At 35.6% G+C, this 16,310-nt stretch overlaps 1 protein-coding gene across 1 annotated transcript in view; it reads left to right on the top strand.

Moving 5' to 3' along the window:
* ALG5 (ALG5 dolichyl-phosphate beta-glucosyltransferase) overlaps nucleotides 1-10,979 on the top strand; it is a 45,438-nt gene extending 34,459 nt beyond the window's left edge. The window contains exons 8-10 of the mRNA XM_072610387.1: nucleotides 374-525; nucleotides 7,353-7,438; nucleotides 10,782-10,979. Of these exons, the coding sequence (XP_072466488.1) occupies nucleotides 374-525; nucleotides 7,353-7,438; nucleotides 10,782-10,897 (354 nt within the window). The 3' untranslated portion in view covers nucleotides 10,898-10,979. The remainder of the gene's footprint in view (nucleotides 1-373; nucleotides 526-7,352; nucleotides 7,439-10,781) is intronic.
* Nucleotides 10,980-16,310: the final 5,331 nt, after the last annotated feature.

Raw genomic sequence — 16,310 nt, 5'->3', positions numbered from 1 at the left:
ATCTACTCCTTGCTTGTAGCAACATAAAGCTCGTTTTTCATGGTAGACTGCCTGGAGCCTTGTGCTCTTAGGAAGTACTATAGTATTTCTTCTCCTTCTCAACCATTAATAACTCAGAAACTCGTTATTTAGTGCCCCTGCTCAGCAGCTTAGCTTCCAGGCATTCTCACTTGTTTTTATTAAATTTAAAAATCTGTCCTTTTGATATGTTTTGTTGGGGAAGCTAATGGAACTTTGTTTATATGTTAGGTGTACACAGTCAATTCAAAATTAAAACATAGTTCTGTGCAGTCAGATACTTTCCACGACTTTAGAGTACCCTTGACAAATAAATGGGAATGCCATCTAAATTGTGTCTGTACTTTGTTTTCAGCGTTCCTATTTCCGAACTTTTCTCATGCATGGATTCCACTTTCTGGTATGGTTCCTCTGTGTCAAAGAAATCAGAGACACACAATGTGGTTTCAAATTGTTAACTCGAGAAGCAGCCTCGCTGACTTTTTCAAATTTGCACATTGAGCGATGGTAAGTTCTCTAATGTTAAATCTTCTCCTTATAACCGTATGTACAGACTTTTAAAAAATTGGTGTATATGTAACCTAGTTTGAGTCATTGCATTTCCATGGTATTTATTAGATCCTACTTTAAAGCATGAAAGATTATCTTCAAAGACATTAAAATTCCAATATGCAGATTTGTATAAGCCTACATTTTATCTACTGAAAAGTAATCTTAATTGTGAACAGTATGAAAAAAGATAATTATCATTGTAGAATGTCCCTCCCCAACAGTACATTCTCTTTTCCAAAGAAACAATGAAAATAAAAAGTTATTGTAATAATAATAGCATTTATATAGCACTTTAAGGTTTGTAAAGCATTGTATAAATATTATCTCATTTTATCTGCACAATAACCCTGGAACTTGATGCTATTGGTATCTCCACTTTACAGAATAGGAAACCAAGTAATTTGCCCAGGGTCACACAACTATCAAGTAGCCGAGGACTGATTTGAACACAGGCCTTGCTGGATCTAGATCCAGTGTTCAATTCACTGTGCCACCGAGATGCCTTATCAAATATCTACATAACTATACAGATAATGAATTGCTTCTGTATGCCAATCCCAGTATATTTGGAGTCAGAGCATCCATATTTAAAAGTTAAATACTTTGTGCTTCATTTTCCTCATCTGAAAATAATAGTTAATGATCTGTAAAGTCCCTTTCCTCTAAAGCCCATGATATTGTCATAAATTTATTTGGGTATCTATCACACTGAGATTGTACTGAATAAATTTCATATATAAGTCCTTCAAAGAATAACCACATTCCTTTTTTATTTCCAAATAAATACTTTTATTCTGTGTCTGTTAGGTGCAACAATTTTCATGTTTAGAAATGTATACTTTAAGGAATGTAACATGCTGAACTAAAATTGATTTTATTGAGCATGAAAGTATACCTCAAATACAATATGACTAATATTCTTATTTGTTCATTTATAAATAATATGGAACAGTTTTATATTAATGATTACGTTACTGACTATTAAAGAGAATTCCCAGTTCCATACTTTAGCTGTTAAAAAATATTTTCTTTTGATTAAAAGAATCTTACCTCTTACACTTTGCTTAACATCAAGTTAAAAAATGATAATTATCCTTTTTAAAAGTGAGAACCTTTTGAGTCGTTAACATTTATTCAGTTACTTCTATTATATTTCACCAATCCTCTTTGCCTCAATCACTGAAACTTGCCCAGATTCTAATTACTTAGTAGTCTTCACCAGTTTTCAGCATCTGTTTCCAGAGAAACAGATGCCACACCAGAAAAAATGAAGTTGCTTTGGAGAAATCTTTGTTCAGAATTAAAATGATTATTAGGATCCAAAGCTATTTAAGTTCTTTGTTTAAAAAAATGGCATATTTTTTCTTAAGCATACATATGTTGTCACTGTGTAGAACAGCAAAAGAATCACTGATATGAATAATCACTATGAAATATGAAACCAGTGAACATAATTATAAGAAGCCACACTTGAAAGGAAGCTCCTCCTCCTGGACCTGAAGTTATTCATTCAACTGTTATATCCAGATGGGCCAAGGGACTTGTTCTTTGTAGTTTAAAAGTGAGGCTTTAATAATAGGGAATGGTGTTTTCACTGTGGAGGATCTGTTTTTTTTCTTGAAATATAAAACTAGGTATGTTTGATAAACAAAATATGATGAAATTGCCTTTAGTTAGGTTTTTTCTTTCAGATTCAATTTTTGTAAACAGTAGGAAAAAAGAAAAGAAAAGAGAGCCATTTACTGGAACAGTTTTGTTTTCTTTCCTTTATGGCCTGTGTTGGTGTGTATGTGTATGTTTTTGGTCCTGTATTTTAATCGGTATCCTTGGGATCAATATAAATCAAAAGTTGTGTACTCAGTGTCCTTTTCAAAAGTCTGTCTTGTCCCATCTCTTGGTAGCATTCTTCAGCATTTCATTTAAAGCTAAATGGAGAATCACCAATGTGGACACATAGAATATTGTATTAATAAGCCTTTAATCAAAGCATTTTTTGCTCTAGAGTTCTTTGAAAACTTATTAGTTCTACTTTTTTAAACATAGGAAAACTAAAAAAGGATGTATTAAAAATATTTAACTGTAATCAAGTCACCAGAGCCTCAAAATCCTCGTATACTTTCTTTCCTGGTATTACCTTGGCCTGATTCTTTTTTGAAATAAAATTTTCTTGATCTCTTTTGTTTGTACATTATCTCCATTTCCCAACATATTCCTACCCCATCTCAGGGAGCCATTTATTATAGCAATGAATAAACCTCAACTTGATTCTTCAGCAGAAATGTTTTGAAGATTTGGAGGGGTAACTGTTAGCCATCTAAGCTCTTAGAGTACTCAAAGCAGCATGAATTTCTCTCATTGAGGAATGGAGTAGGATGAAGCTGTAGACCTGCAAAAAAGTCTAGAAAAACTCATCTTTCACAAGTAGCCTCTAGGATACTTCTAGGACATTGTTGGTTATCTTTAAGCCCTGCAAGTTGCTAACATCCCTAAAAGATATGTCATCTATCCTTATGCAATTAGGGCAATTTTTAATCTCTTCTAAAAGGGCAGCAAGTCTGGTAGTTTTAATCCCCTAGCAAAGATTAAAGAATGCAGATGAGTCTCAGAAAACAATTAACTTTCCTTAATTGTCAGAGAGGGGCAGTGATTAACCTCATATGGATGCCAGCCCACCTTTCTTATTGCTTCAGACCTATAAGCTGTCACTTTTTCTCCACCCCTTATTTTTTATGTGTCAATAAAGAGGGTCCCCTCCTCATCTGGGTCACTGGCTTCACTGAGGTTGCCAATCTGACCCATTTTGTTAACAGTTGTATTTGTCACTGTTAACAAACTGATTTTGCTTGGAGCCCTGTACCTCAGTTTACCTTTATTAATTTTATTTGCTGCACTTCTCCTTTGAAAACAGTCTTGGGTTTATTTGTATCTATTCTCTTTAGCTGAACCTTTTATATGTTCATGCTATTTCCCTTCATACTCTTTGTGAGTAGGGAGTTGTTCCTCTTTTTTGTTTTTGTATCCTCTTTGACTAGCACAGTGAGAAGGTAACTAGTAGACTCTAATAAATGCTTATTGGTTGATTAATAGAGACACTCTAGGCTTCTTAATGCTTCCAGAATTGCAATGAGTGAAATATGGCTAATGGCAGAAAGAAGATTCCTCAGAAACATACGGCTGCCGAATGCTTTCTAACGAGTGTTAAAAGTTTCATATTGCCACGTTTGTGAGTAGGTCTGAAAATGGAGTATTTGAAAGTATATTCTCTTCTGACAGTTTCTTTAACCTCAGTAAGTATATATTTCCTTCCAAGACAATGTTGGAAGCAGCTATGCCAGCAGCACAGTCAAACGCGGGAGCTGTGTCAACTTTTAAAAAGCAGATTTCAGACATTTAACCACTGCCCTTCTAATGAACTACACTCTTATTCGTTAGAACTGTATGATTACTGCGCCCCTCCCCCAAATACTTGGTATTTTACATAAAACACCATACATTTACTTTCTCTTGACATTATTTAATAATTATCAACAAATGTAAGCACTTCAATATACCAAGGACAAGAAGTATAGTGTATTAAACTAAGAACATCTGTTATGTCATTTGTTTCTTTTTAAAATATGTATTTTACAAAGTAGTAACAAAATTGTCCTATTTGTCTCCAGCTGCACTTTTTTTATCAGTGCTCTTTTCTTTCTTTTTCTGTTTTTAAATATGTCTTTCACTTTCCGCCAACTCTGTTTCTATCCTTCCCACTTGAAAGTCCTCCCTTGTATTTAATAAGTATAGCCAAGCAAAACAACACCTTGGCAGTTTCTAAAACTATCTTATTTCACACCTATAGTCCTTCACCCCTTCCAAGAGTCAGGAGGTATGCTTCATCAATGTTCTGAAGTCATTTACAGCTGTTTTCTTCTACATTGTTATGGCCTTGTTCTACTTATTTTACTCAACATTAGTTCATACAGGTCTTCCCGAGTTTCTGTGAATTCTTCATATTTGTGATTTCTTATGACATGATGATATTGTGTTACATTCATATAACGTAGTTTGTTCCTCTAGTTCCCTTTTAATAACTACCTGCCTTGTTTCAGGTTTTTTACTACCACATAAAGGACTGCTATAAGTATTTTTTATGTATGAGCCCTTTCCCGTTATTGACCTCTTTGGGTTATTTTCCCAGTAGTGGAACAAAGGGTATACAGATCGGCTATATGTTGTAAATTGTTTTCCAGAATTGTTACATCAATTTATAACTCTCGCAACAGTTTATTAGTATTCTGATTCACCTAAAACCCTTCCATCATTTGTGATTTATATATTTTGTTCCATGATGTGAGGTGAAACCTTAGTGTTCTTTTAGTTTGCATTTTTTATTTGTGATTCTGATTCTTTTTTCATAAGGTTCTTTTATATGATTGCATTTCTTCTTTTGAAAATTGCCTATTCATATCCTTTTACTATTTATCTTCTGTAGGAGTGGCTCTTATTCTTAGATATTTGTATCATTTCCTTCTGTCTGTTGGCTATAAGACCTTTAACAAAAATATTTTTTATAAAGACTCTTTTCCCAGTTAATTGCATTTATTGTAATCTTAGCTATAATGATTTTTTTTGCAAAAAGCTTTTTAATTTTATATAACGAAAATTGTCCATTTTATCTTCAGTGGTCATCTCTATTCTTAATTAACTTAGGAATCCTTCCCCTAACCATAGTTGTGAATGGTACCTTTTTCCATTCTTCTCCATTTAAAAAAAAAAGTGTCATCTTTAATATTTAGTTTTGTGGCCATTTGGAGCTTCTTATGATATATGGTATGATAAATTGCTCCAAGCCTAATTTCTATCATATTTCTAGTTTTTCCAGCAATCTTTGTCAAATGAAAAAGGCACTCTTATTCCAATAATTCCATGTGCCTTACTAATGAGAAGTGTCTGTTACTTATGTATGGAAATGTGATTTATTTTTTCCAAAGTCCTCCTTTGGGTCTTCCAGAATCCCATACTGGTCACAGGCAATGTGTGTCAGAGGAAGGACTTATACTGAAGCATCCCTACTGCAAGGCCCCTCTCTGCTATGTCATGCTGCTGTCTCTAATAACAAAAACATAACAAAATGTGTAGTCATTGTTGGGGTTTTTCATAAAGTGATTCCAGCCAATGAGCTCTCCTCTTACCTACCCCTTTACATTTGTATAATTCTTGAATTGAATCACTTTTCACATCTGATAAGGTATAGATTTGACTAGGTACTTGGACAATGCAGTCCTTAGAAAGTTATTTAACATTGAAAATCCTGTTCAAGTAATTCAGCTATCAGAAAACCTATCTCATCCCAACAACTAACACTTCTCTTATAGTATGTTCTTATGAAATAGAAAACAAAGGAATAATGGAGAGACTTCAGGGTGAAACACAGAGCTTAACGTTGAGTTTCCCTTTCTCAAAACTGTCAATCCTATTTAACAGAATTTTTTATATTTCCTTTTGGAAAACACAAAGCACCCTCTTTTTAGGTGGTTCTACCTTCTTAGCTAGATATTTAAGTAGGATAAGAAAATGTATTAAGTGAGCTTAAAATAATTTTTATCCTGAATTATTCAACTACCTCATTTTAGGGCTAGTTACATAATTAGAATTTGAACAGGATAGGGAGAGGCAAGGCCCTTAAAGGGAGAGAAGGAAACCTCCCCCCAAATTCTATGTGGATTGAGACTAAAACCAGTCTGTCTGAACCAGAGTAATAAAGCATCACTTTATTTTTTTTAATCTTTAGTAAGACTTAGAAGAGTAGGCAGAAGCTTATGCCATTCATGGAAATGTAAGAGTGGAGATGGGAAGAAACCTGTTTCTTGTTGAGAACTTAAATTTTTTAATATGTAGAAGGATTAAGGGACCGTAGAGAATGCTTTCTCATTTATTTTTACCTTGGACTGTGCGCTTATGAACAGGAGAAATTCTATGGCAAGACCCAAGGAAACAACATGAGAGTGAGTGCTAATTAATGTCTAATTAATTAATGCTAATTAATTTTACAAATATCATCTCATTTGGTCTTCACAACAACTATGAGTTGGATGCTATTATCATCCCCATTTTACAGTTGAGGCAACTAAGACAGGGGTTAATTGACTTGCCCAGGTTCACACAGCTAGGAGAAGCCTAAGGCTGAATTTGAGTTCTGGTCTTCCTAACTCCAGGCCCAGGACTCTATCCACTGTACCACCTCACTGCCACAATAGGGGAGATGAGGCCATCAGAGAGGGAACCCAGGAGCATGACCTTTGGAGGAGAAATCTTGATTCCCTGAGCAGTGGCAGCAGAAATTACCTAAGCATTCACAGGCTGGTGAGCCTTCTGTTTGAGGGCTTCTTTGAGACTGTCATCCCTCAGTATTAGGTTGTTGATTAAACCCGAAACAGGCTCTCAGTTTTACCTGAACATCTCACAGTTAGAATTGACAACCATCTGTCTCAGATGCTTTAGGTTAAACAATTCTTTAAAACCACAGGGTTGAATTTAAGACTCTCTCTTTCAAATTTTCCAAATGCTCTGATTTCTCATCAGGACTCTCAGTTTCTCATTTAACTGGATCACACTCAGATCCTCAAGTCATTTTGTCTCCTTCATAGCTTAGCTTTTTATAAATTTCATTGTTTATGGGTCTGACCTTCAGAGCAACTGCATAAATTGCACAACTGCTGAGCAGGCTAATTTTAATGATGTCACATGACAGATCTCATTACAACCCAACTTGCTTTTTTTTTTTAATTTGTCTATTTCAGGGCATTTGATGTAGAACTTCTTTATATCGCACAGTTTTTTAAAATTCCGATAGCCGAAGTTGCTGTCAACTGGACTGAGATTGACGGTAAGTGTGAATTGTTTATAGGACAAGTGATCTAAAATCATTCCAAGTCAAAAGAGAATTTTAAGATCTCTTCCCTTTCCCTGTTGTTATCAGGACCTAGTGAACTTTCTACATCAGTGGACCAACTCCATGGAAAAGCCATTTTATGCTTTTTCTGCCAGTTTTTGTAGTTCCTGCTTCTTTCCCTTACACAGTAGGAGAGGTGCCTTTTCTTAGCCAAGAAAAGAGCCATGGCTCACTTAATAAATATCCGAAAAGGTACCATACTTGTCAAAAGTTAGCAGAATAGCATAGAATCTTTAAGGATAGAGAGTGCTTTTGGTTAGTATTATGTTTATTTGACTCATTCTAGAGATATTTAATGGGCATCTTTTATGTATCTGATACTTAGAGGGTATTGAAAAGTGGATAAATCTGTGGCCCTGCTCCATGTATATACTTTCAAAATCTATTCAGAGCTGCTTCTTTTTATCTCATACATATACCGTATCTGAAAAAAAAAAGTGTTTTGTACATCTCCTCTGTAATTTCATTAATGTAGAGAGCACCTGGGTGAGGAAACTGCCTCTATCAATGTAGATCTGAAACGTTTCTAAATTTATAGGATTAGAAAGTTTCCTGGACAGTGAGAAGTTAAGTGATTTTTTTTTCCCCATGGCTTTTTAGCCAGGATGTGTCAGAAGAAAGATTTTAACCCAAGTAGTTTTGATTCTGAGGGCAGCCCTCCATCTATCCACTCATGTCATACTGCCTCTCAGTCCATAAATACTCTGGTCTATAGTGATTTTGTTTACACTTGTATGCCATTTACCTGATAGAGTGCCAGGCTGGGCCTCCAATAACTTACTGTATAACCATTTACAAGGAGGTAATTATAAGTGTCTTTGGCTTATCCAGACATTAACTTGCTTTGTAAGCTGTATCTCCTTTAAAGCTTATAAAACAGCAAACAAAATCAGATGACTGAATGCCTGAATGAATGTTATCTTCTCATTTCATTCCTGTCCTTTCCAAAAGGATATCTTACCTGGCTATCAGGTTAATTCCATATCTGAAAGGTCTGCTCAGTCCAAATATTAGTCCCATCTTCACAAAGTTCTCCAGATTATAGATTTCCAGAATCATCCTGTGCCTCCCCAGGGTATTCTAGAACAGATGTCTTAGTTTACTTAGAGTTTGAACTAATCCCTCTGCTTTAAAGAGGTAGGAGAAGTAGAGGTGTGTTTTCATCACCCATGCCTTCATTTTCAGTTCAATTCAATGAGTGTTTATTAAGTGCCTCCTTCCAGCCAGACACTGTGCTAGGCACCAGGAATCCAGAGACAAAAAAACAAAACGTTCTTGCCCCCAAGGAACTTTGTGGAAAAATAACATCCACAAATAAGCCAATCCAAAGTGTATTAAAAAATGAATACAAATTGTAGCCCATGGCCATGTAACCTATATGGCCCATTCTGAGGTCACATGGACAGTATGATCTCAGGAGGGCTGACCCTTTTCTCTCTTTGGCCTATGCTGCCTCCACATAGAAGTTATGCTGGGAAATTTCCAAATATAGCTTATACTTGGCTTTTCACATATTTGGGTAAAAAGTCTCCCTCTTCCATACATGTACTCAAGATAATAGAACAAGTATAGAATAGCCTTATTTCCTCTACAGAAAATGCAAAAGATGCAGAGGACTCACAGAAGTTTGTAAACAGAGAAAGCACCTAAAATAGTTTCCCCTCCAAAGGAACCAAATTAGTTGTCAGCAGGGCAGTGTACCAGCATTCCAATGAATCTCTAGTGCTCTTCAGAGCCCTCCAATATGTTTTCTAGTCACATAGGACTCTCTTTTGGACTTCACTTATGAGCAAACATTTTTTTGGCTCCTCGAGGGTCAAACCCTTTCCACTTCTACCACTTCTACTGTCCAAATCTTGCATGGTAGTGGGAGCAGACTAAGTGCAGGTCTTATGCTCCCCCATTTTGTTGCCTTAGCTCCTTGTTGCCCAGCAGTAGCAGCAGCAGCTGACACATTGGCAGTTGTCTTTCAACTTGGAGTTGCTTTCCAGGTAATCTGCATGGCTGGCAATATCCAATCCAAGAAAATCTCCTTTCTCTGCTACAAGGCTAGATCATGGGTCACATTGCTTAGGAAATTTTTCCCGCCTCTAATTAGGAGATTGTGGATCAGGAATATTGCCCATATACTCTCCTCTCAGGCCATGTGCGCAAACACCTCTCCTTCGCGTGGAAGAACTATTGCATTCTCTTGGTGACCTGGGAAACTATACAGTCAGGGACTCTTCTCACTGACCTAGTAAAGAAAGCTGTGGATGAACTCCTGTCACTTCCGAACACTCTTACCCTTAGACAGTAAGTAAGGTTTCTTGGAGTGACAGGGAACCCCATGAATGTCTTTAGCCATTTGCATTCCTTAAACAATTAATTAATTGCATTATACTTTAATTTTAGGTGCCTTGGTGTTCCCATTTATAAAATGGATATAACAGTACATGTCCCATAATTAGTTACATAGAATGAGATTAATATGGTCAGAGCTCTTTTTGCACCTTGCTTTAAACATAAAGTATTCTGAAAGTGAAATTGCCTTGGTGTCAACAGTTTTTGTACATCTGTAAATATGGGACTAGTAATAGTTGTAACGGACAAACTCAACTACCTAGCTTCGGACAGTTAGGTTATTCATGGTATGACAATCTGCAATGTAACCTGTGAGTTAGGTATCATGGAAAGATTAGGAGACTTGGAGATGGAAGCAAGTACAGCCTAATACCTTCCCTTTTTAGCCATGACACCTCACCCCCAACCAAAGCTTCCTCATCTCCAAAGTGAGGGCAGGAATCCCTACTTCATAGCAGTGTTGTGTTTTGGAAAGCATAAGATTTAGAAGGAAGCTTAGAGATTACCTAATATAACTTCATCTTACAGATGAAAAAACTGGGGCCCAAAGAACTGACTGCTCTAGTCACACAAATAGAAATGAGAAAGAAGTGAAAAAGCCAAGATTCTGTCTCCAAACCCAGTGCTGTCTACACCGTGTGACACTGTCTATTCAGATATTATTATGAAATCTAAACCCTGTGTTTTTCCTGCCTCTTCCACAGTCATTTCTAAAGTTCTGAATCAAACTTTGTGGTTTCATTTTGTTTTTAGCTTTTGCATTTCAGAGTTACTTTATATGACTTAGATGTGAATACATTTGAAGTTTGGTCATGATTTAAGTAGCTGGAAAGATTATGTCAAAGGTAGTATCAGTTGGCTTTTTACTGTAGTTTTTAAATTGCTTTTCCATTCTGTACTTACTCAGTTTGTTTTAATTTTCCTTTAATCCCAGGCTCTAAGTTGGTCCCATTTTGGAGCTGGCTACAGATGGGCAAAGATCTGCTTTTTATACGACTTCAGTATTTGACTGGTGTCTGGAAGCTTGTGAACACTCGAAAAAATAATTAGGTGATTTACGTTCATTGAGGGTATTAATATGCACCATTGCCATTTCATTTGCAATTAAATAGTAAATAAAACTGAGATACAATTGTGGGTCTTGTCTACTTTTTTTAAAAAAAGAAAAGCAGTTTTGATTCTTTTGGGAGGTAATTAGAACAAAAAACTTTCTAACGTAGGTGTGGAAGGGTAGTATTGGCTCCTAACATGAATGTTCTTTGCGTATCACTTTCTCATATATGTTTCCACATACCAAATGTTTTCCTACATGTAACTGGTTTTAGTTGCATATTTGTGGATTTAAAGGATAACTGGAAATATTTAAATGGCATACATGTAGCAAGTGGGGTTTTGGAATAAATTTTGTTAAAAAAGCTAATCGTCAAAATTCCATTCCAAGAAAAGTGTTGTTGTCTCCCTAATTGAGTTTCTTGAAATAATTCCTTTAATTGAATTTAGTAGGAATTGTTATAAGCATCAGTTTCCAAGTTTTGCTACAAGATTCAATTTTCTAATTCTGAGACTGTTAGCTCTTCTAATCTTGGATGACTTTTGACATCATAATAGCTTGTTTTTAAGGTAATAGTCTCCAAAAAAAAGTCATTTTAAGATAGTTGCACAAGAAACACATGTTCTAAGCTATGGTAATTTGAAATTAAGCTTGCAAATTTTTAATTGTTCTAAAAGTGTAGTTTTTAAATCTGACTAGTGATTGCAACAGTACTTGGATTTTTTTGAGAAAAATTTTTATTAATGACAGTTTTATATTTAGTTTCTTTCAGTTTTCCTTGCTAAATATAAATTCTATTTTCAAGAAATTTAAAACAGAATCAACATAATTTTTGCAGTATCCTTAATAAAAGGTTTTCCTAAATTAAATCTACAGTAATCTTAATTGCCTGAATGTGTAAGTAACTTGAGTTTTATTTAACTTATCAAAACTCAGATAGCATGTATTTAAAAAGACTACAACCCTATCAGCCCTTTTAAATTTTTCATTAGAATATTATACCCTTACTCTTCCCTTTCCTAATCCTTCCTGTCTATGCTTTACTAATTCTCATATCAGCATTCATTCTTGAATAAAGCACTACATCTTGACCTTCTCTAGACACTTCTCTCAAACTGTAGATGAGGAAATGCAAGACTTTTTCCCTAAACATAAAGCTAGAGAGTTCTCAGGAAGGTCTTAAGGATGTGTTGCATTTTAATCCACTCTTACATTTTATAAGATTTTTTATTTCCGTCAACCTGACTTATACCATGAACAAACCTTTGTTGTTGTTCAGCCTGTTTTCAGTCATGTCCAACTATGTGACCCTATCTGGCATTTTCTTGGCAAAGATACTGGAGTGGTTTGCCATTTTCTTTGCCGTTTATAGATGAGGAAACTAAGGCAAACAGGGTTAAGTGACTTGCCCAGGATCACATAACTAGTCAGTGTCTGAGGCCAGATTTGAATTCAGCAAGTTGAGCATTCCTTACTCCAGGGCCAGCACTCTATCCATGGCACCACCTACCTGCCTCATGATAAACTTAAGTTGTGTAAAAAATAATCTACTCAACCACATGTCCTTCTCTGGCCCAGGTAGTAAAAACAAATACAAGTAAGTCATGTGCCTATAAACCTACTTAACTAATAATCCCTGGGCAAAACTAGATGAAAACATCTGTTTTCACTTATGCTGTGTTTAGTACCCTTCCTCTTTCATGTAAAACTTCGAATAGTCAAAAATAGCATCATTGTCCTTTAATGTCTTGTCCAACCAAAATAAATCAGTAATCCTTTCAGCTAGAAAGATAGCTTGTTACACTGAGCTTATTCCTTCATTTAATCAATATGTTTACCAATATATATGGCCACCTTGACCCATCCAACTTATTCATTTTTTGGTGAGCAAATAGATTTCATAGGTTCTTAGTCTATTTAAGTGAATGAATTTATGATTTAAATTCATCTTGTGAATATGAGTAATTTTCATTATTAAAATTTAAAACTTAAGACATACAATAGTTTTTCAGAGGAAAATACTAATGAAGTTTTGTCAAAACATTTTTAATGTACAAAAAGGAAAAAATAGAGAGTGCAAACAGTAACTTATCTTATTAATGTAATATTTGTATTTTTAAAAATTCTAACAAATTCAATTCAGTTTCTTACACAATTCTTTCTTGTTTTTTGTATGTTGTAATGATTTTGTTCAGTTCACAATAAAGACTTTATTAAGTTACTGGATTGAAGGAAGGGTTTGTACTTTAAATGGAAAAGATCTATCTCAGCTTAAAACAGAAATATCTGTAGGACACTAAAACCTCATTTTAATGTTAATTTTTTCAATCAGATTATCTAACAACTTGTTAATGATTGCCAAGAGTGGAATTTCAATTTGGAGAGAAATAAAGAAATCATAAGTAATTCTGAGGCATATAATCCCTATCTAGTGCCATGGTGGAGGATTTCCTTTATTCAGAGACTAGCATGAGGGACCTAAGAGCCAAGGTTATGAGAGTGGAGGAGAGGGAGGTATCCATGAAGTGGAACAGTGATGAAAAAAAGAAGGTCGGAGTGTTGGTGCCAGCAACTGCTAGTGTGCCACTAAAAATGCTCTCTTTGACACCTTTGGACACACTACTGTAATTGACCAGTATCTAGAAAGTGCATTATCTTAGGAAAGGGAAAAGGTATTCAGTTAAAACATGATAGACTTTCCCCTTTCCCTTCACAAAGCTATCTTTTTCAAGCTGTCACTCACAAATCATTTCTTTCATGAAGCCTTTGAGAATAACTATCCAGTTTAGGTTACTCTAAATAGTAATAATAATTAACATCTGTCAAATGTTATGACCAAATGTAGATTCCTACAGAAATTTGATGTTATTAATTTTTAAGGAGCCTAAGGTAGCTGACCAGTATCCTTTAATATTTTAATGGATGTAAAGTCTTACATAATAATGGGATCCCTCATTCAGTGCAGCTCATTATATCCATACCTTGCAGCCTGTGCAGCTTGCATCATCCTCAAAACCTTTCCATAGCCCCACTAACATGCTGGAACCCTGTTTAATGCCATCGACTATTATTTTAATACTGTTGCAGCACTCAAGCTATCCATTCATTTTCCCTTGATTTTGCTACATAACTAGCCCACCCTCTTTTCTTAAAATACATCTGGATTATCCTTTTAATGTCATTTCTTGCTTACAAGTCATCACTGGTCAGATGCTATAGCCTGTGTATGCCTACCATCTTTGGCCTTTTGGTTCTCTACAACCTTTAGGTTTATTCACAGTTTTGTTTCTTCTGGGATCCTGGTTTTCTATCATTTATAACCTTATAATCACTGAAAGAATACTGATGTTTAAAAGATGAGTTTTTGTGTTGGGGAGCAACTTAGCGTCTCATAGTGCCCAGGTCCTTCACTCACATGACTGTTTGGAGGAGCAGGAATCTCAGCCAGGACATGAGGTTGAGACTCTTGCATTCACATCCTAAATCACAGAGGGGCCTAGCATTATCACAAATGTATTAGGAATACTGCCCACCACTAGTCTGTACCTGGTTTGTGGGGTACCAGAATATCTGTGAGAAACTCCAGTTCCCTTTAATGTAAGTGCCTTTCCTCTAAGATAATCTCCAACTTATCCTAGATAGATATGTATGTATATATATATATATATATATATATATATATGTATATATATATATATATATACACATATATATACATATATATATACACACACACATATATATGTACATACATGCATACATATATATGTAAATATATGTGTATATATCTTATTTGTTCATAGTTCTTTGCATGTTGCCTCCCCATTACACTGTAAACTCCTTGAAAAAAGCTGTTTTGCTCTTTTTTTTTTTGTCCCCAGCAATTAGCACAAAGCCTCTCAGATAGTAAAGACATAATAAATGCTTTATTTCCCTAAGCTAGGCCTCAGAAGAAGATGCTGTAAGTAAGATTGTAATCCAAGTCTTTCAAGCTTTTACTCCACTGGCCTAACTTTCAAGAGCTCAAACTTACCTCCATACCACCATCAGGCATCAGAATGGGACTTCTTGTGAAGATGTGATATCCAGTTTCCAAACAAAAACTGTATTACGTGGAGCCAAGATGGCAGATTAAAGGCAGCCACCCAGCCAAACACTCTCGAGTCCTCTCCAAACAACTTTACAATAATACTTCAAATGGAATTTTGAAGTGGCAGAGACCACAAAAGGTGAGGATGAGATATTTTTTTCCAGACTAAAACCACTTAGGAGGCCAGCAGAAGAGGTCTGTGACACCAATAGGGTCCTTCCAAGAGCATAGCAGCAGCACCAGCAATGGGCCTTGGAGGTGACGGCATTAGTGGCAGCAGCAGCTTCAGGAGTTCTTAGACCAGAGAACACGTAAATGAGTTGGACATCTGGCCAGAAAGAGATTATAAGGAGATCCCGTACTGCCACTGGGGGTAGGGCCTGGCATTGTTTGGCAACTTTGCTATCCATATGCAGTTCTGGGTCACAGTTCCAAGTCTCAAAAGAACACTAGCACTTGCAGGAGAGCAAGGACCCTTCCTGGGTAAAGAGCAGAGCACAGACTAGGGGAGCAGAGACCACACATCTCAGAATATATCACCTTGGAAGCACTGAAAACTTACGGACTGCCTCTGAAAACAGCAACACAAGATAATCTGAAGCTTAGGATAGTCTTTCCCCACTCCCAAGTGAGCAGAGTCAAACTTGAGAGTTCAAAGTAAAAAAATTGGCTGTAAAAATGAGCAAACAACAGCCAACAAAAGAATCATAAAAGCTATTACAATGTCAGAGAAGGCCAAGACACAAACTCAGAAGAGGACAACAATGCGAAAACAGCTATGACCAAAGTCTCAAAGAAAAATACTAATCAGACACAAGCCTAGCAAGATTTCCTAGAAGAGTTAAAGAAAGAAATAATAGTGCTAGAGAAAAAAATTAGGAAAAGAAATGACAGTGATGCAAGACAATTATGAAAAGAGAATTTACAGCTTGGTAAAAGAGGCACCAAAAACGAACAAAACCTGAAGAAAATAACACCTTCAAATGCAGAATCAACCAACTGGAAAAATAGATACAAAAATTCACTGAAGAAACAAACACAGAATTGGTTGAATGGGACTGAAGAAAATAATTCCTTAAAAAATAGAATTGGGGAAATGGAAGCTACTGACTTCATAATACATCCGGAAACAATAAAAACAAAGTCAAAAGAATGAAAAAATAGAAGAAATATGAAATATCTCATTAGAAAAGCAACTGACCTAGAAAACAGATTAAGGAAAGATCATTTAAGAATTATTAGACTACTTGAAAACCATGATTAAAAAAGAACCTAGACATCATATTTCAAGATATTTTAAAGGAAAACAGCCCCAATATCTT

This window comes from Notamacropus eugenii, chromosome 5, assembly GCF_028372415.1.
Source record: "Notamacropus eugenii isolate mMacEug1 chromosome 5, mMacEug1.pri_v2, whole genome shotgun sequence".
NCBI lineage: Eukaryota > Metazoa > Chordata > Mammalia > Diprotodontia > Macropodidae > Notamacropus > Notamacropus eugenii.
Note: the sequence above shows the minus strand (reverse complement) of the source record. Positions and strands in the feature narration are given on the sequence as shown.